This window comes from Chiloscyllium plagiosum, chromosome 6 (assembly GCF_004010195.1).
Source record: "Chiloscyllium plagiosum isolate BGI_BamShark_2017 chromosome 6, ASM401019v2, whole genome shotgun sequence".
NCBI classification, from domain to species: domain Eukaryota; kingdom Metazoa; phylum Chordata; class Chondrichthyes; order Orectolobiformes; family Hemiscylliidae; genus Chiloscyllium; species Chiloscyllium plagiosum.
The window spans coordinates 65,655,281-65,677,171 of record NC_057715.1 but is presented as its reverse complement, the minus strand read 5'-3'; the positions used below and the strand labels follow the sequence as shown (position 1 = coordinate 65,677,171).

Sequence of the window (21,891 nt, the reverse complement as noted above, 5' to 3'; positions counted from 1 at the left end):
CCCCACCCCACTCCGGCCTATCACCCTCACCTTGACCTCCCTCCACCTATCGCATTTCCAAAGCCCCTCCCCCAAGTCCCTCCTCCCGACCTTTTATCTTAGCCTGCTGGACAAACTTTCCTCATTCCTGAAGAAGGGCTTATGCCCGAAACATCGATTCTCCTGTTCCTTGGATGCTGCCTGACCTGCTGCGCTTTTCCAGCAACACATTTTCAGAACTTAATAAATACTTTGTGTCAGTCTTCACAGTGGAAGACATGAGTAATATCCCAAAAATTAAGGAGAGTGGGGGCAGAGTTGAGTATGGTAGCCATTACAAAAGAAAAAATGCTAGAAAAGCTAAAAGGTCTAAAAATTGATAAATCTTCTGGCCCCGATGGGCTATATCCTTAAGTTCTGAGGGACATAGCTGAAGAAATTGTGGAGGCAATAGTTATAATCTTTCAAAAGTCACTGGATCAGGGAAAGTCCCAGATGATTGGAAAATCACTGTTGTAACCCCCCTGTTCAAGGAAGGATCAAGACAAAATATGTAAAATTATAGGCCAATTAGCCTAACCTTGGTTGTAGGTAAAACTCTAGAATCCATCGTTAAGAATGAGATTTCTAAATTCTTGGAAGTGCAGCGTGGGATTAGAACATGTCAGCATGGATTTAGTAAGGGGAGGTCGTGCCTGACAAACCTGTTGGAATTCTGTGAAGAGGTAATAAGGAGGTTAGATCAGGGAAACCCAGTGGATGCTATCTACCTAGACTTCCAAAAGGCCTTTGATAAGGTGCCTCACAGGAGGCTGCTGAGTAAGGTGAGGGCCCATGGTGTTCAAGATGAGCTATTGGCATGGATTAGGATTGGCTGTCTGACAGAAGGCAGAGAGTTGGGATAAAAGATTCTTTAGCGGAATGGCAGCTAGTGACAAGTGGTGTCCCGCAGGGTTTGGTGTTGGGGCTGCAGCTGTTCACTTTATATATTATTGATCTGGATGAAAGGACTGGGGCATTCAGGCAAAGTTTGCCGATGATACGAAGTTAGGTGAACAGGCAGGTCGTACTGAGGAGATGGGGAGGCTGCAGAAAGATTTAGACAGTTTAGGAAATGGCTAATGAAATTCAACGTGAGCAAATGCAAGGTCTTTTACTTCAGAAAAAAAAATACAGGGATGGACTATTTTCAAAACGGTGAGAAAATTTCCAAAGCCAAAGTACAAAGGGATCTGGGAGTGCTAGTCCAGGATTCTCTAAAGGTTGACATGCAGGTTGAGTCTGTGATTAAGAAAGCAAATGTAATATTGTTATTTATCTCAAGACAGTTGGAATGTAAAAGAAGTGATGTGCCTCTGAGACTTATAAAGCTCTGGTTAGGCCCCATTTAGAATAGTATGTCCAGTTTTGGGCCCCACATCTCAGGAAGGACATACTGGCACTGGAGCATGTCCAGTGGAGATTCACACGGATGATCCCTGGAATGGTAGACCTAACACACAGTGAATGGCTGAGGATCCTGGGATTGTATTCATTAGAGTTTAGAAGGTTGAGGGGAGATCTAATAGGAACTTACAAGATAATGCATGGCTTAGAGGGTGGATGCTGGGAAATTGTTTCCATCAGGTGGGGATACTAGGACCTGTGGGCACAGCCTTAGAATTAGAGGTTAGAATTAGAGGGGGTCAATTTAGAATGGAAATGAGGAGACATTTCTTCAGCCAGAGAGTGATGAGCCTGTGGAATTCATTGCCACGAAGTGCAGTGGAGGCTGGGACATTAAATGTCTTCAAGGCAGAGATTGATAAATTCTTAATTTTGCAAGGAATAAAGGGATACAGGAGAGAGTGGTTAAGTGGCGTTAAACTGGCCATCAGCTATGACTGAATGGCAGAGTGGACTTGATGGGCCGAATGGCCTTACTTCCACTCCCATGTCTTATGGTCTTATGGTCTTAATCCTCTGATCATCTTGTATGTCTTTATTAAACCCCCTTTAAGCCTTCTTCTCTCCAATGAGAACAGACCCAAGTCCCTCAGCCTTTCCTCATATGACATTCCCTCCAGACCAGGCAACATCCTGGTAAATCTCCTCTGCACCTTTTCCAATGCTTCTACATCCTTCCTGTAATGGGGCAACCAGAACTGTACACAATATTCCAAGTGAGGCTGCAGTAACATTTTGTACATTTGCAGTCTGACATGGCTCTGGAACTAAATCCCTCTATCAATAAAACTTAACACACCATATGCCTTCTTAACCATATTACCAACCTGGGTGGTACCTTTCAGGGATCAATGTACATAGACACCAAGACCCCTCTGCATATCCACACTGGCAAGAATTTTTCCATTGACCCAATATTCTGCCTTCCTGTTATTCTTCCCAAAGTGAATTACCTCACATTTATCTGCATTGAACTCCATTTGCCACCTCTCAGCCCAATTCTGCAGTTTATCCAAGTCCCCCTGCAACCTTCTTCCATACTGTTCACCATTCCACTGACTTTAGTGTCATCTGTAAACTTACTAAGCCATCCACCTATGCCTTCACCCAAGCCTTTTTAAAAAATGACAAACAGCAGTGGTCCCAAAACAGATCTTTGGAGTCCACTAGTAACTGGACTCCAGGTTGGATATTTTCCATCAACCACCATTCACTGCCTTCTTACAGAAAGCCAGTTTCTAATCCAAACTGCTAAATCACCCTCAATCCTATGCCCCCACATTTTCTCCAAAAGCCTACCATGTGGAACCTTATCAAAGGCTTTACTGAAGTCCATGTACACACGTCAACTGCCGTACCCTCATCCACATTCTTGGTCACCTTCTCAAAAAACTCAATAAGGCTTGTGAGACATGACCTGCACTTGATGAAACCATATTTATTATCTCCAATCAAATTGTTGCTTGCTAGATGATTACAAATCCTATCTCTTATAATCCTTTCCAAACTTTTTCCACAACAGACATAAGGCTCAACGGTCTATAATTACCTTGGTCATCTCTACTGCCCTTCTTGAATAAAGGCACAGCATTTGCAAACCTCCAGTCCTCTGGTACTAAACCTGTAGGCAACGATGACTCAAAGATGAAGGCCAAAGGCTCCGCCAGATCCTCCCTAGCTTCCCTGAGAACCCTCAGATAAATCCCATCCAGCCCTGGGGACTTATCTACTTTCACACCTTCTAGAATTGATAACACCTCCTCCTTACTAACCTCAATCCTTTCAAGTCTATTAGCCCATAACTCAGTCTTCTCCTCTCCAATATTCTCTTTTTCCTGAGTGTAAACAGATGAGAAATATTCGCTTTGCATCCCTCCAATCTCCACATGGTCCACACACAACTTGCCACTTCTGTCTTTGACTGCCTCTATTCCTACCTTAGTAATCTTTTTATTCCTCACATATTTATAGAAAGCTTTAGGGTTCTCCTTTATTCTACCTGCTAAAGACTGCTCATGTCCTCTCCTTGTTCTTCTTAACTCTCTCTTTAAATCGTACCTAGCTAATCTGTAACCTCCATCACCTCATCTGAACCACCTCGTCTCAATGTCACATTAGCCTCCCTCTTCCACTTAGTCAGGAGGAAAATCCTGGCCTAACTTCTGGACAACAAGACAACCATTCCCAGACCCCACCTCTGTCATATTGATCCCTTGGTTTAAGATGGGGAATGTTTGATCAGGAAGCTCAGAATTTGAGGAAGTTTTATTGTGGCCAGTAGATCTTTGAAAAGGTGAATTGTGTGACAAAACTATGAGGTTTTTTAAATAAAATTTACTGGGAGTTTGGGTTCTTGGGATTCTATGTTCAACACATGGATTTGTCAATGAATTTAGATTTTTTTAATACAACTGCAATATGCATAATTCCAAGCAGGAAGACGTTATCCAAAGTTTTAGGGAATTACCCAGAGGGTTTAGGGAAGAACATTCGCGATTCTGACTTATAGTTTTAGTCTGTGGTGGGAATTCATTCAAGAGAGAAGCATGTATTGAGATCTGAAGGCTAAGAAATCTTTCCTTGGAGTAAAATGTGATAAGCAGCATAAGAAAATGAATTTTAACTTATGGAACTATCCAAGAATAATTCATTTTTAGTCCCAAATTGGAACATAAAGTCAGGATAGCGTACTCTTCCCAGTTAACACAAAACATTACAAAGGTATGGATTGAGGGTTTCAACAACAGATGAGCTGAGGAAGCACATCACTGATCTATCCTTTGAATGGATCTTGCGCCATTCAGGAAATGACAGTGAGATTAAGGGATGGTGATGGAGTCAGGTGAAGATCAAGCTGGATTATCCACATGACACTTCTGCTAAAGAATGATGCAAACACATCAGCTGTGTCTTTTGCACTGGTGCTCTGAGTTTGTCCATCATTGAGGATGGTAATGGTTGGAGCGGGTTCTGTTATTTGTTTGATTGTCCACCACCATTCATAACTGGATGCGGCAGGACTGTAGAGTTTAGGCCTGATGTGTTGGTTGTGGGATTGTGCAGCCCTGTTTGACAGGCAATTAATCCTGTGTGCTAGCTTCACCAGGTTGACACTGTAAATTTTGAGATTTGAGACCACATACGCAAGATAGGCAGTTGACCATTCATAATTAGTTTTCAGATAGTTTTATTGCTTTGTTAACTGGGACAAGTTTAAATATGATACCTTAATAACTTAGAAAAATTATACAAACAGTGACATCTGAAATGGTATAATGAAAAGATATGAAGTATCGTAACCTATGGTCCAGATGGTCAAAGTCCTGGGTGAGGAGAAATGAACTGGCTCCATTTCTCTATTCACTCACAGCCTCCCTGAGATGGTTAACTAATTTTCAAAGGAAACTGTCCCTTGTGGATACCTTTCTCCCAGACAGAATTAATTCATGATTTAAAAGGAGTTAATTTACCAGGCCTTCTTGAGTAAACAAACTAATGACTTTATTAGTTACTAAACAGGAGAGTAAATGATAACACAACACATGCACAGATTGAAATGAGAAGAGAGTAAATAAAAATTCTAAAAGTTAATATATGGTTCAGTCTTTATGGGTCATTTGGTAAGATAGTAGAATGCTGATAGAGGAACAGGTGATTCTGGGATTCTGTCACGGCTGCCAGCAGGTTGAGGCATCACTATCTGAGCTAGCGGAGGTGGAGGAGGCAGCTTTGCCAATGCTTCCTTTGAAGGCTCAGCAATCTCATCCTCAGAAGTCGAGAGGTAGATTTTTGGGGTAACAAGCAATGGTGGTGGACCCCTTGGCAGTACCTGCAAGAGAGAGGTGTGGTGGCCAGTCGCTAAAAGTGGTGTGCAATCAATGACATTGATAATGTGGTTAATGTCAGAGCCAAAGTGGAAATGAACAGTTGGACTTACTTGGTTGGTAAAGCATTTACCAACCAAGTAAGTCCAACTGTATCCCCATAGGACTGGTCCCAGTCTTCTCCTGTAAGAGCCAGGATTCTCTCCTCATAGGAATGGAGGAGTCTGATAATTGGAGCATTCTCTCCCCCCACTCAGTACAGGCCCTTTTTGCCCTAATTTGACATGGCTGGATTGAGAGAAAAGGAGGAACTGAATGAGATGAAAGTGGATGGCACTGCTATTAGCCTTGGTGCAGGTGGTTGAAAGATGTGAGGAGCTAGCACCAAGGGCATACAGGTTAATGGTGTCAGACATTCAAGGAACAAGTGAGAGTGGAAGATGTGTGCAGCAGCAGAGATACAGTGAGTATGAAGTTGAAGAGAGAAGAGTGCATTTACCTCATTGACGTCCTCACAACACCTGCTGAATAATCCACCACACTATTGAGAGAGCACTAACCCGTGTGCTGACTTCACAGCCAGGTTGCCAGAGCCTGGACGTAAGGCTTCTTTGGCCAGTCGTCAGAAAAGAAGACTCTTCTCCTTTGACCACTTCATCCACCAGGACTTCAGGCCCCTGTTGGAGAATCATCACACCATCTTCCCTTTCTCTCATATGTTCACATTTTCTCTATGACTGAGCAGTGTCAGAATGCCAGTTCTTTAAATATAACTTTATATTTTAACTTATATTATAACTTTAAACATAGTGCAGGTGGCAGGAGTGTCAGTCTTTCAGCAGCTATCCACTGAGTGGCCTGTCATTCCAGGAACTTGTGTGGAAAGAATGGGCTAGAATTGGACAGGACGGATGCCATGAAGGAGGGAAAATAGTTAAAGAAGCCAGTTTGGTAAGGTATGGTGAGAAATTTCACTGGGCCTTGTGATGAGAATCCATCCATAATTCCAGGGTAGTAACCTGACCATCTGGATGATTAGTCTTGTAACATTTCCCATTAATTCACTATTTCCCCATAGAACATGTCTTGGAATATAATCAGTGACAACAAGCTTATCCCCCATTAGTCAGACAGCTGTAGTCAGACATGACTTTTCATCTTCTCCAAGAGTACCTCCATTTTGTACACTCATGTTCTTTTATCTATTGTAACATCTCCAACTCCCAAGGTGGGATTATTGCCCAACATTGCAATCCACCCTATAACTGGGCAGCTTCTAGATTCTCGTCCCGGAAGTGATGCTAATACCAGGAGCATGATCTGATCCAACCTAAACAGTCAATTTAACTTGAACCATATCTGCAAAAGAGTAGAAAATGGTTTTGGCATGAATGAACATGTCTGACCAGAAAACTTGTTTAATGAATAACCAAAAAAGTAAAAATTGCAAACTGGGCACTCTGAACTCTACGTCAATCTATTGAGCAAAGCATCGAGATGATTAGGTTGAAAAAAAAATCCCCATTATGCCCAGTGATTATTTCATACACTGGAGCATAGATCTCACAGATTCTCTTGTCATATTTTTCTGTATGATGTTCCTTTTTGCAATGTGCTGTGGCAAAATATATGCGGTGATACATCAAAAGTTACTTCAATTAAAAAAAAGACAATGCACTACTGTACATTTCCAGTCTTTATTGTGAAATTAAACCTTAAACAGCAATCTGTATATATTTGTGATTATTAACAAACAGGTAGTAAATGAAAAAAAAATGCAAAAGTGTAAATTCACAATTTGTATGACTTGATGTGAAAGAAATGTCCTAAACTATTTGAAACTGAAAAGTAAACCTTTAAATTAAATTTCAAAAAATTTTGTTAAACAAATTAATTCATAAATTCACAACAACATTAAGATACAGGAACTTTTCACTTATAGTGGAAACATGATATAAAATGACCTCTCCTCCACAAATTACTGTCTGTGTGAGTTCATTGGAAATGGAAATGTTGTTAATACCTTTTTTTTTAAATTTTACTGGTACTCTTGGAAATAATTTATTTGTTGGGAATTCCTGGCAGGTTTGTCTTCCCTGAAGGATATTAGTGAACCATTAACATTTTCACAACAGAATCACAGCTATTGGATGCAGTCATTATTTTAATTCTTGACCATAAATTGAAACTTTTATTGAATTTCACCCCACAACTTATCATGAAGTAATGTGAGCTTGTGAATTCCATGATGATACTCTTGCACCAAAACCGTATCTGCTTGACTTTTGGAAATGCAAAATTAATATCTCAAACATTAACTCTTTATTTTGAAAACTAAGATAAAATGATGTCAAAATGAGCTTTTGATTAAAATAAGTTACATTTTTAAATGTTGATGAATTCCACTCAACAAATCCATTTAGAAAGAATTAAATGTCGTATTGTGTCTACTTTTCTTCTGCCTCTGTTCTCAGTTGTCCATTTGTTGAGATCTGCTTTGTTTGTGGTAAGCGGCTATCCTTTAATATATTACAGGTTACATTATTAACAAAATCAACTTGTAACCTTCAAAGTTCTTCCAACTTCTTTGCTTCCCAGTTAATTCCAACGGGAATAAGACCCTGCTTCTCTTGCCCTCTCAACTGTTCACTTCTCCCACTTTCTCACAACTATTCTGCATACTACATCAGAGCGAATTTGTATCTGGCCATTCTTGCTCTGAGTTACAAGCCAACTCCAGCCCTTTTCAAGTTTTACTAATTCTTTTACTAATCCATTTCACAATTTTCCTTGCCACCCATCCTCATTGACAATTCCAGATTACAGCAGAGATCTTTAAACATGACAGGTAACTGTAGTCTCCAGCCCACGACTCCATGGAACCAAGCCCTAACAGGATAAAGCTAATTTACCATTCAGTCCCACGTTATGTTTTTCTGTCAGCAATGGAAATTGTAGTCACCTCATTAATGGGCCAATAGTTGTCTTGCAACAACCCCTGATTCAGTGCGCTAGGCAGTACACTCAAGGTGAGACTGACTTTGACCAGACAGATTCAATGCAGATTAAAGGAGTAGGCGGGATAGTCAAAAAAGAAAGAACTAGGATTTATATAGGTATTGATTTTCTTTTAATATATAAAATTTTTATTTGTTTGTCTGGTCTACTACCTTAACTTAGTTGATATAATTATAATAATGCTCCAATCACTTATACAGACACTATAACTGCAAACAATTTTCTGCTCCTTCAAGCAAGAGTGGAGGCAAAGATCACCTTGTACAAAAAGTAAACACAAAAGCAAATTCAGGTGAAAATAAGCTCCTGTACTAATTTCAACTGTCTAAGAGTGTCAAACAGAGAGGTTTTGATTCCCATTTTGCCTAGATTATTTACCTGCCAGGAGATTGCCATTCTGAATTTTAAGCATCTTACCAGACAGGCAAAAATGACACCCACCCAAATCTGGTAGGTTCAGTCTATATTCAAGCAGGGATATTGGGACCTGACTGATTGTCTAAATGCAGAAGCCATTATAGTTTTCCCGACAGGTGAACACAACATGAAGAAAAGCGAGGATCAGAAGATGCAAAAGCAGGTAAGTAATTTTACATTTCACTGTGGGCCGGGATAAGCATGAGTGCCCCTCCAGCCTCTAGAAGCACATTCAGCAGGTCATCTTTTACTTTATTGGTTTGGCTCTTCAGTTTCCCATAAAGCTACCCCTATAGGTTCACTGGCTAAGATGGTCAAATTTTATCAAGAGAGGTGACATAGATCTGTGCCAACAATGCCAAAGTTAGTGGTAATGAATTGGCTGCTAATGGTTTTCATTGTATCCATTGGTTTGGAAAATCTTGCCAAACTTTTCAATTTCAAATCATGTAAATGTGTTACTGTGTTGCAGACTGTTATCCCTTCACCCAATCCCAAATGTAATTCTCTTATCAGATGGCACCAAAATATGGTTCCACCATATATCTGCTATCAGTGGGTGATATCCATACCCTAAGATTCTTTGCTCCTGGCAGAGAATCAGCCAGCTAGATTTAAGTGAAACCTGGATGGCAAAATATCCTGGGTTATTAATGCATGAACTTCTAACTCACATGCACTACATTAAAATCAGATCATAGTGTCATGTTCCTACTTACATTTTATATATTTCTCTCATTCACTGTCCAATTAATTAATTGAAGTTTTTCAGAACTGACAAGGACTTGGACAGTGTTTAATCAGATTAATGTAGATGGCCAATACACAACTAAGAAACTGCTGCAAGGAATGCCACAAATAAAAACAGAACAAACAAATGGAAGCTTTAAACTGGCTAGCAGAAACCAATATTACATTTCAATGATTGCACTTTGTGAAATATTTGATGGTAAGAAAAAGAGTAAATCAAATGCACTAGCAAAGCATTGTTGTTGGAGAATAATTGGCCCCTATTCACCTAGCACCAAGCTATTCTATTTTTTGAGGAATTGGTTTTTCTATAAAGTGCAAAATACCACAAAAGCTGTCTTTTATTATTTGGGAAATCAAATGAAAACTTCGAGTACTCCAGATTAGGTAAAGCAAGGTTAAATGGTTAATAAAGCTAAAATGTCTGGAAATGAACCTTCCAGCTCAGCGAGCAAACCTGCATTCATTTGGCACTGTTGGTGCAAATTAATGTCACCTTGTTTATCCCTCTAAAATGGCTGTGATAGTCCCAACTAATTAATTAAATGGATGTAGGACTAAATCTAAACAACACCCTAATTAAATTCATTACTTATATATTGATATGAAGAAAATCATGACATACTACATGGTTTTTGTAGATTGAATAAATTAGGAACAAGCATAAAGATTTAAGTGAAACTTGGATGGCAAAATATTTTGAAGATATTTTGCTCTCAAGAAATTGCTCTGACCATCATTTTTGGTCTCCCTGCTTTAGGAAAGATTTAATGAAACTTGAATGGGCTCAGAAAAGATTTACAAGGATGTTGCCAGGTTTGGAGGGTTTGAGCTATAGGGAGAGGTTGAATAGGCTGGAGCTATTTTCCCTGGAGTGTTGGAGGTTGAGGGGGTGACCTTATAGAGGCTTAGAAAATCATGATGGACATGTGTAGAGTGAATAGCCAACATCTTTTCCCCAGGGTAGGAGGGTCTAAAACTAAAGGGCCTAGGTTTACGGTGAGAGAGGAAAGATTTAAAAGGGACTTAAGGAGCAAATTTTTCATGCAGTGGATGAACTGCAAGGGAAGGTGGTGAAGGTTGGCACAATTACAACATTTGAAAGGCATCTGAATGGATATATGAATAAGAATGGTTTAGAGAGATATGAGCCAAGTGTTGGCAAATGGGACTAGATTAATTTAGAATATCTGGTTGGCCTGGACAGGTTGGGCCAACAGTTCTGTTTCCGTACTGTACATCTCTATGACTCTGTGACTCTACATGGATGTACTAACTGAAATATATGGATTCATAACTTGTTAAAAAGTAGAAATTTCAAACTATTCTTCAGACCCATTTAGCATGCAAGTGGTCAAGATTACCTTTTATGATATTGCCCACACTCTTATTGGAGAGGCATTGAGAAACAAAATGTGGTTGGACATAAGGCTACAGTACTCCTGAGCAGAATCTCACCTCCTTTAAAATGAGGCTTCCCATTTGGATGACAGAATTAGTGAACTTATCTTTACATTTACAAAAGCAAGCTTACACTAGTTTATGAAACATTATCAGTATTTCAGGGTTACATTACAATCTTGAACAAATTCACTTCTGTTTCTGAAATACAATTATGAATTGTACAGGATAATCAAGTGACTGATATCAGAGACGTATTAAAGCTGTGTTACTGAAGAGTATGAAGTGCATTTTCTGTTCTTGCCTTTCTGCTACATGACCTTGTCTACTGAGAGTGCACAATTGAAAATGGAGACCACAAAGTGTTGATATTCTTTCTTCAATTAATTAAATAAAATATTGATTATATGTTATATTAAATCTCATTTTCATTGTTTAAGGAGTTAATATTTAGTGGGAAAGCTAGCCCCCGTGACTCAAATGGAGAAATGCACAAGACTGAAACATACCAAATAAGATGACAGTCAACATTGAATAAAATGATGTCTGTAAAAACATTATGGTTTACCTTGGTGCTTCTGGATCAGTGCAGGGGAAAAGAGTCAAGGTTGGCACATCTGGTTGCTGTCCAGTATTCACTGTGCAAAATGACATTTGTGCAGATGTCAGGTGAGCACAGGAGCACAGCCCATTATCATTCTATATCTAAACTCAAACATAAAGAATTACATTGGTGCTGAATAACAGAAGGGTGGCAGATGACCCAACATTACCACTGGAGAAATGTGAAGAATATTCAGGGAAGGAGAAATCACAGCTTGAAAATATGAGGTGTGATTGAAACAATCAGAGATCCTCATTACCAATTTTATCAAGTGGCAAAGAATACCCTATGTTCTTCTTTTTATTTTGAGCAACACACCCAAAATGAATGAAAAGTAAACCTGCAAGTAAAGAAAAGACTATCCCTACTGGAGCTGCCATGAAAGACCAACCAAATTGAACTTTAAGATTTGGATGTGGGCATGATTTAGGTGGCTCAGCGATCTGGTCCACCACAGCAACGAGAGCTTGAATCCAAAAGCTGTACATAATAATGGAAAACGTGGACAAAATACCTGGAAGCACAAAAAATGGCAATCAGTATGGTACACAACATAAATGTTTCTGTTTCATTTATCACAATTTTGAACAGCTATTGACCATGCAAAGATTAATTTTGAAGTATCAAGTGAAACTGGTTTCCCAACTAGGAACTAACTATCCAAGGATATACATCCTATCAAAAGGAAGCAAATGGCCAAATGGGTGGGGTTGCCTTGCTGGTAAGAAATGAAATAGTAAGAAGTGATGTAGAGTCAAAAGGTGTAGAATTAGAGTGTAGAGTGAAGGAAAAGTGACTGCAATGGGAGCTTTTCCATTGCACCTGAGCAGTAGTCAGGATGTGGGGCAGCAAATAAATCAGGAGACAGAAAAGGCCTGTAAGAAAGGCCCAATTACAATAACCACGGCAGAGTTTCAATATACACGTGGACTGGGAAAATCAGGTCGGCAGTGGATCCCAAAAAAAGGGGATTTGTGGAATGTCTGTGAGATGGTTCATTTGAAGCAACTTGTGCCCCATTAGGCAACAGGAAATTCTGGAATTTGTGATGCTTAAAGAAGTAGACTTGGTTAGGGAACTTAGCATGAAGGAACCAATAGGGGGCTGTAACCATAATATGGTAGAATTCAGCTTGCAGTTTGAGAAGAAGAAGCTGGAATTGGTATTGGTATTTCAATTGAGTAAAAGTAATCACAAAGGCATAAGGGAGGAGCTGGCCAGAGTTGATTGGAAGAGGAATCTAACAGGTAAAAAGGTGGAGCAGCAATGGCAGGGATCTCTGGGAGCAATTTGGGAGGCACAGCAGAAAGTGATCCCAAGGAAGAAGAAACATACTGAGGGGAGGACGAGGCAACCGTGGCTGATGAGGGGAGTCAAGGATAGCATAAAAGCAAACAAAACATATAACATGATGAAAACCAGTGGGAAGTCAAAGAATTGGGGATCCTTTACAAAGCTGCAGAAGCCAACATAACAGCATTAATATGAGGGAGACAATGAAAAACGTGGGTATGCTAGCTTTGTAATATAAAAGAATATTGCAAGAGTGTTTTTTCACTATATAGAAGTTATGAGAGAGGCAAGAGTGGACATTGGATCAATAGAAAATGAGACTGCAGAAGAAGTGATCGGGAACAAAGAAATGGCAGAGGAGCTGAATAGGTAGTTTGCTCCAGTCTTCATAATGAAAGGCACCAGTAGAATGCCACGAGGGTCAGGGGCAGAGGTGTGTGTAGTGGCCATCACTAAGGAGAAGGTGCTGGGAAAGCTGAAAGCTTTGAAGGTCAGTTGGACTACACCCAGGGTTCTAAAGGAGATAGCTGAGAAGATTATGTGCTGATCTTTCAGGAATTATTGAAGTCAAGGAGGATCCTAAAGGCCTGAAAAATAATTAATGTAATGACCCTGTTTAAGAAGGGAGGGAGGCAGAAGAGAAGAAACTAAAAGCCAGTAAGCCTGACCTTGGTCATTGGTAAGATTTTATAATCCATTATTAAGGAAGAAATTGCAGAGTTCTTGCATGGTAAAATTGGATTTGTGAAAGACTTTTGACAAATTGCCACACAGGAGGCTGCAAAATAATATAAGAGCCCATGGTGTTTCGGGCAAGGTACTGGCCTGGATAGCGGATTGGCTGACTGGCAGAAAGTAGAGAATGGGATAAAAGGGTCTTTCGCAGGAATGGCAGCCAGTGACTAGTGGAGTTCTGCAGGGGTCAACGTTGGGGCCACAACGATTTACATTATACATTAACGAACTTGATAAAGGAACTGAGAGCATTGTTGCTAAGTTTGCAGGTGACACGAAGAAAGGTGGAGGAAAAGATAGAGTTGAGGTGGCCGGAAGGCTGCAGAATGACAGACTAGAAAAGTGCACAAAAACATGGCAGATAGAGTTCAATGTGGGAAAGTGTGAGGTTATGCACTTTGGGAGGAAGAATACTATGTTCTAATTAAGGAAAAATTTCAGAAATCCAAAGCGCAAAATGACTAAGGTATCCTGGTTCATGATTCTCTTGCAGTTAACGTGCAGGTTCAGTTGGCGGTTAGGAAGGCAGATGGAATATTAGTGTTCATTTCAAGAGGGCTAGAAGATGGGTAATCCAAGATGGAGGATGGGAAAAAATGGGGCTTAAAGAACTGCTCCTTTTTTGAGGTATTTTAGGTGTTGGAGGTAATATTTCAAATTCCAGGAGCAGTAATTACTGTTTTATAAGCTGTTATAGAGTCATAGAGCCACAGAGATGTACAGCATGGAAACAGACCCTTCGGTCCAACTCGTCCATGCTCACCAGATATCCCAACCTAATCTAGTCCCATTTGCCAGGACTTGGCCCATATCCCTCCAAACCCTTCCTATTCATATACCTATTCAGATGCCTTTTTAATAATGCAATTGTAGCAGCCTCCACCACTTCCTCTGGCAACTCATTCTATACACACACCACTCTCTGTGAAAAAGTTGCACCTTCAGTCCCTTTTATATGTTTCTGCTCTCACCCTAAACCTATTCCCTCTAGTTCTTGGCTCCCCCATCCCAGGGAAAAGACTTTGCCTATTTATCCTATCCGTGCCCGTCATGATTTTATAAATGTCCATAAGGTCACGCCTCAGTTTCCGACACTCCAGGGCAAACAGCCCTAGCCTATTCAACCTCTCCCTGTAGCTCAAATCCTCCAACCTTGACAACATCCTTATCAATCTTTTCTGAACTCTTTCAAATTTCACAACATCCTTCCAATGCAAGTTCGATGGGCTAAATGATTTCCTTCTGCACTGTAATAATTCTGTGTTTCTGTGGTCTCAGCACCCAGGAGGGTTATAGTCAATCCATTGTTCTGCTTAAAATAGGAAGAACACACTAACTTGCTCTCATTCCAAAGCTCTACAAGTCATAACATAAATTTAATTATTTTGTTGAGTTCCTGATAAGCTAATCATACTCCTTCTTGAATTTAGAATAAAATGTTCCATTAACCACATTTCTTTAATATACATAAAACTATTGATTTATTCTGAAACAAAACTTCTTTAATAAAAATGCTGAATCGGTTAACACACAGTGTTTTTCTTGAAGCAAGTTCAAGTATTCAAAATGAACAGTAATCTGAAGCCACGTGATTTCCAAGAAGTTCCTTGTCAAAAAGAGAATTGCTGCTCTTCCATTAACCTCTTAACAAATATCAGGCACGTAATCCTGCAATCCAACTCCACCATAATTACTACATGAGAAGCCTTCATCATAAAAGATACCACAACAACACACTAATGAGATTCACCATTTTACATCGTAACTAATAAATTGGAAAGGTAGCATTCTCAAACAAGTAGATCATTTCATTTGAAAGAGGGTTTACTTTAAAGGATTAATGGCATAATTATCAAGATACTCCACTTTCTGCAAGAAGGGAGATCTTCAGGTTGTTTCCAGAATATAAAATGTTATAATTATGTAAGATATAAAATTGGGCTCCTGGAAAATATATTTTATTGACTTTCTGATGCTTTTCAACACTGAAATTCAATCTGGCTCAGTAGTTAGCGTTGCTGCCTCACAGCCCCAGGGACCCGGGTTCAATTGCAGCTTTAGGGGTCTGCCTTTGTGGAGTTTGCACAATCTCCCTGTGTCAGTGTGGGTTTTCTTCAGGTGCTCTGGTTTCCTCTCACAGTCCAAAGATATGCAGGTTAGGTGAATTAGTGGTGCTAAATTGCCCGTAGCATCCAGAGATATATAGGTTAGGTGCAATAGTTGGGGCAAATATAGGGTAGGGGGAATGGGGCTGGGTGGGTTATTCTTCGGGGAGTTGGTGTAGATTTGTTGAGCCGAAGGGCCAATTTCCACTCTGTAGGGATTCTATGAATTATAATTTTTGCTTACTGGATAGAAAGTGGCATTTGAATAGTTTCTAAATCCACTATTCAACAAACATTTTTAGCATACCTCCTATCACTTTTCCTTCATTTTCTGACAGGATCATCTCAAATATTACAATACATGGAATGCTGATCCAATATAAAGGGGAAAGACCTAATAAGGACCGAGTCAATTAACATCTCTGAAGTACATGTACTGTCAGTACTTTTGGTGTTTAACGAGTTTCCCATCTCAGACAGATTGAAGTTTCATAACATACTCAATGTTGGATCCTATTTCATCAATAGCCTTTAATCCCTGGTCTGAACTGGCCACCCACTAGGGCTAACTGATTAAGGTAAGTTGCACTGAAGACTGAAGTGACCAGAAATAAATGTAGTTTTATTTATCAATAAAATATCACAAACATCTTGCCATCAAAGTGCTTTTTCAACATAATTAAAATAGGTCACACATGCAGAATCACTTTGTCAACAGATTTATCAAGAGTATGACGTGAGATTTTTTGATGTGCTGATGTGAAGATACAGGCACTGGATTTATTTAAAACTATGAGAAAATAATGTAAACCAAATGTTTTGGCATGACTACCATCACAATAAAATCTGCTAGTTTTCCACACATGAACAGAATTACATGACCTGACCCACTGAGTCCCTTTGCCATTAGATCATGGCTAATACGTTTCTCAACCTCACTCTCCTGCCTATTCCCCATAGCATTTGATCCCCTTACTAATCCAGAATCTGTCTACCTCATTTTAAATACACTTGTTGACTTGTCTTCCACAGCCTTCTGTGGCAATGAGTTCCAGATTTAACGCCCTATGGTGGAAGAAATTCCTCCCTATTTAAGTCCTAAAAGGCTTTCCCTTCACTCTGAGGCTCTGCCCTTAGGTCCTGGTCTCCCTTATTCGTGGAAACATCTTACCCAGGCTTCTCAGTATTGTGCAGGTATCAATGAGATCCTCCCCTCATTCTTCTAAACTCCACTGAGTACAGACCCAGAGTCGTCAACTGTTCCTCATATGACCTTCGTCCCAGGATCATTCTTGTAAACTTCCTCTGGACCACCTCAACATCGTAACATCTTTTTCTAGATAAGGGGCACAAAGCTGCCCATGATATTCCAAATGTGGCTTGATCAGACCCTTTTACAGCCTTTTTGTTTTACTTCAGTCTTGGGACGTAGGCATCCATAGTTGACTTGCATTTATAGCATGTCCATAGTTGCCCTTGAGATGGCGGTGGTGAACTGCCATTTTGAACCACTGCAGTTCACATACTGTAGGTGACCCACAATGCCTTTAGGAAGGATACTCCAGGATTTGGAGCTCATGAATTTCTGCAGTGGTATCTTGTACACTGTTGCGGCTGAGCATCAATAGTGGAGGGAGAGATGCATGTCGATGTCATGCCAATCAAGGGGGCTGCTTTGTCATGGATGGTGTCAAGCTTCTTGAGTGTGTTGGAGCTGCACCCACCCAGGCAAGTGGGGAGTATTTCATCACACTAGGGACTTTAGGGAGGATCAGGCTTTAGGGAGTCAGGAGGTGAGTTGCTCACCACAATATTAGTTGCCCCTGACCCTCTTTTGGAGCCATTGTGTATATGCGGTGAATCGAGTTGAGTTTCTGATCAATGGTAAGCCCAATGATCTTGATTCTGGGGAAATCAGTCATGGTATCACCTTTGAATGTCAAGAGGCAGTGACAAGATTGTCTCTTATCGGGGATGATCATTGCCTGACATTTGTGCGACATGAATGCTACTTGCCACATGTCAGCCTAAGCCTGGATATTGTCCAAATTTTGTTGCATTTGAACATGGACTGCTTCAGTGTCTGAGGAGTCACAAATGCTGCTGAACATTGTGCAATCATTGGCAAACATCTCTGTTCCTGATCTTATGATGGAGGAAGATCATTGATGAAGCAGCTCAAGTTGATTGAGCCAACGAAACTATCTTGAGGAATTCCTGCAGAGATGTCCTAGAGCTGAGATAACTGACATCCAGCAACCACTATAATCTTCATATGTGCCAGGAATGACCCCAAACAGCAGAGATATTGGCCAGTTCATTCATTCCAGTTTTATGAGGTTCAATGATGCCACACCCGATCGAATGCAACCTTGATGTCAAGGGCTGTCATTATCACCTAACCTCTGGAATTCAGCTCTTTTGTCCATGTCTGAACCAAGCCTGTAATGAGATCCGGAGCGGAGTGGCCCTAACTGAACCCAAATTAGGCATCACTGAGCAGGTTATTGCTGAGCAGCTGCTATTTGATAGCACTGTTGATGTTACTTTCCATGAATTTACTGATGACCGAGCGTAGCCTGATGGGGTAGTAATTGGTTGAGTTGAATTTGATCTGCTTTTTATGTACAGGACTTACTTGGAACAATTTTCCACATTGCCGGCTAGGTGCCAAAGTTGTAACTGGATTGGAACAACTTGGTAGGGGAGCAGAAATTTCTGGAATGCAAGTCTTCAGTATTGTTGCCAAAATGTTGTCAGGGGCCCATAGTCTTTGTGGTATCCAGTGCTTTCAACCTTTTCTTGATATCACACAGAGTCAATCAAATCGGTTGAAACTGTTAATACTGGGCACCACTGAAGGAAGCCATGATGGATCATCCACTTATGACTGAAGATTGCTGCAAGTGTTTCAGCCTTATCTTTTCCACTGAAATGTTGGGCTTTTCCATCCATTGAAGATGGGAATATTTGGGGAACCTTCTGATCCAGGGAGTTGTTCAATTCTCCACTACCATTCATGACTGGATGTGACAGGACTGCAGATATTAGGTCTGATCTGTTGGTTGTGAGATCACTTATGTCTGTCACTTGCTGTTTATACTATTTGGAAAATGCAAGTCATCCCGTTTGGGACTTCACCGGGTTGACACCTCATTTTTAGGTTTGTCTGATGCTGTTTCTGGCTTGCCTTCCTGCGCTCTCCAATGAACTAGGTTTGATCCTCTGGTTTGATGGTAATGCTTGAGTGGATGATGAATGGCTGAATCTGTGAATCTGTGGAACTCATTGCCACAAAAGGCTGTGGAAGACAAGTCATTGAGTGTATTTAAGACAGAGGTTTATAGGTTCTTGATTAGCAAGGGGATTAAAGATTCCAGGTAAAAGGCAGGAAAATGAGGTGGAGAAACATATCAGCCATGATTGAATGGCAGAGATTACTCGATGGGCCGAATGGCCTAATTTTTCACATATGTCTTATGGTCTCGTGGAAAGCTAGCAGATTTTACTGGGGCAGCAGTAATTATTTTCTCATATTTTTAAAGAAATCCAGTGCTCCTATCTACACATTTGCATGCACTTTTGAAAAATCTCTTGACTATGTGATTCTGCATGTGTGATTTAATTTTATTAAGTTGAATACGTAACTTTGATGGCAAGACTGTTTGTGACATACATTTGTTAACAGGGTCATAAGAGGATAATGGATTTCTCTTTGGCAAGAAATTTCTTAGAAACCATGTGATTACAAATAATTGTTGATCTTGAATAGCTGAAGTTGCTTCCGGTAAAAAAATCTTACTGCGTGTTAACCAATTCAGCACTTCTACTGAAAAGGTTTGTTTGAGAATAAGTTGATAACTTTGTGGGTATTAAAGAAATGTGGTTGATGCAACAGTTTATTCCAAGTTCACTATCGAGTAAGAATATGATTAGCCATAACAGGAACTCAGTAAAATAATTAAATTTATGTTGTGACCTGTAGAGCAATGGAACGAGAGCAAGTTAGTGTGCTCCTCTTATCTTAATCGGAACAGTGGATAGAATATTCCCTTCCTGGGTGCACAAGACCCACAGAAGCTCAGAATTATTAATGTGCAGGAAGAGGCCATTCAGTCTATCATAGAGTAGCAAACTGGCAGCTGCTGCTCCTGAATGCCTGCCCTAGCAATCATACTACTTCTTCTTCACAATAAAGTCCTGCATACTCCATGACCACAATTCTCCTGATCTGTTCGCCCATTCAAGTCGGCATCAGCAAACCACCAATCTCACCACATCAAGCCACTTCAGCCTTTCAGCACTTCACTTTGGAGCTGATGGACACCTACAACTTGCCTGCTTCTGCCAGATCAGTTAATGCAAGGAAAAGCTACCCATCTCATGCATCTACACAGGAAACTTTCCTACTGACATGGTCACAAGCATGGTGTGGCTCTCTGTTTGCTTTCCTAGTGCTCACTTGCAGGCCCTGTCTTCAGCCTCTGCCTGGGTCAAATCAATTCATTAGTGCACAAGGTCTTCAGTTTGCAATCACACATCAGTCAATACATCAAAAGGAAACGGTGTGGGAATAAGACCATAAGAAACAGGAGCAGAATTAGACCATTCACCCCATTGAATCTACTCTAGCACTTGATTATGGCTGAAATGTTCCTCAACCCCATTCACCTGCCATCTCCCTATAACTTTTGATCTCCTTACTGGGCAAGGAAAGAGATTGAAAAACTTGAAAGGGGTCAGAAAAGATTTACAAGGATGCTGCCAGAGTTGAAGGGTTTGAACTATAATAGGCTGGGGCTATTTTCCCTGGAGTGTTGGAGGCTGGGGGGCGGGTGTATAAGATTATGAGGCGCATGTATAGGATGAATATCATAAGAGGGCATAGGTTTTAGGTGATAGGGGAAAGACTTAAAAGAGATCTAAGGGGCAACCTTTTAATGCAGAGGGTGTTGCGTGTATGGAATAAGCTGCCAGAGCAACATTTAAAAGTCATCTGGATGGGTACATGAATTGGAAGGGTTTAGAGGGATATGAGCCAAATGCTGGAAAACTGGACTAGATTAATTTGAGATATCTGGTCAGCATGGATGAGTTGGACCTCAGGGTCTGTTTCCATATTGGACAGCTGTATGACTCTATGTCTCTCTAACCCTCATTCCCCTAATGATCAAGAATCTATCTGGTTGACATTGAACTGGACCGAAGGATCTGTTTCTCTGCTGTACATCTCTATGACTGTATGACTCTAAGAACATATCTATCTTTCCATCTTAAAGACATTCTATAATTCAGCCTCTAAGCATGTTGCTCTATGTCACAGCATGTCATCAGAGCTGCAGCAAGTGCCAGTACTGTAAGTCACAAACACACTCCATGTGCCTTAAGCAATTTGTGATGTGTGAAGTTTAATGGGGAAGTGCTGTGGGTGGATGAAGGGCGAAGACAGTCAGTCAGAGGCTACCATTATCGTCAGTCAGAGGGGACTAATCCTGTACTAGTCCAGGCAATACCAGCGTCCATCAGACACTTGGTCAAATGCAGGTCCAAGGATGCATGTCCTTGCAGTTTGGGGATTGGGCCACAATCAGCCTTGACAGCCAAATACAAATTCTCTGGGAGTTCACAGACAGGTAAATCCGAGTGCTGTGGTGTCATCTGTGTTGGGGCTGGCCTCTGGTCGTTTGGAGCTGTACTGTTAAGTCAGTCCAGGCTGGTAACCTATGGTGATGCCATGATGGTCATCAAGGTCACAGCTGCCCAGAACTTTTATGCCTTTAGCTCATTTCAAGGAGTAACTGGTGACCTGTGTGACATATCCACATTTTTTGACACCTCAGATGATGCTGATGGCATTTTCTCCACAATGCATCTTTTCGAATCACCCTTGACAAATGTGCTACTACCTGCACCCATGTTATTTTGAAAGGACCCAATCACCCACCCACAGTATTTGTGAACAAAAAAAGCTTCCAAACTAAGAATTTTCAAATTACATCTTACCATCAACATCAAATATTGCCTCACAGTGCCAGGGACCTGGGTTCTATTCCACCTTCGGGCACTGCAACAATTCTAGGGTTCTGTGAAATTTAACCACGGTTAAAGTATGTAAACTTTCATGGAGAAAGTGAGGTCTGCAGATGCTGGAGATCAGAGCTGAAAATGTGTTGCTGGAAAAGCGCAGCAGGTCAGGCAGCATCCAGGGAACAGGAGAATCGACGTTTCGGGCATAAGCCTGAAGAAGGGCTTATGCCCGAAACGTCGATTCTCCTGTTCCCTGGATGCTGCCTGACCTGCTGCGCTTTTCCAGCAACAC

At 40.7% G+C, this 21,891-nt stretch overlaps 1 protein-coding gene across 2 annotated transcripts in view; it reads right to left on the bottom strand.

The window, feature by feature from the left end:
* Positions 1-10,384: 10,384 nt before the first annotated feature.
* The window catches only part of LOC122550658 (transmembrane protein 182-like), a 52,785-nt gene continuing 41,278 nt past the window's right edge, over positions 10,385-21,891 (bottom strand). For both annotated transcript variants that reach the window (XM_043691741.1, XM_043691740.1), the window contains one exon: positions 10,385-11,953. In XM_043691741.1, coding sequence (XP_043547676.1) covers positions 11,682-11,953 — 272 coding nt within the window. In that variant the 3' untranslated portion in view covers positions 10,385-11,681. The remainder of the gene's footprint in view (positions 11,954-21,891) is intronic.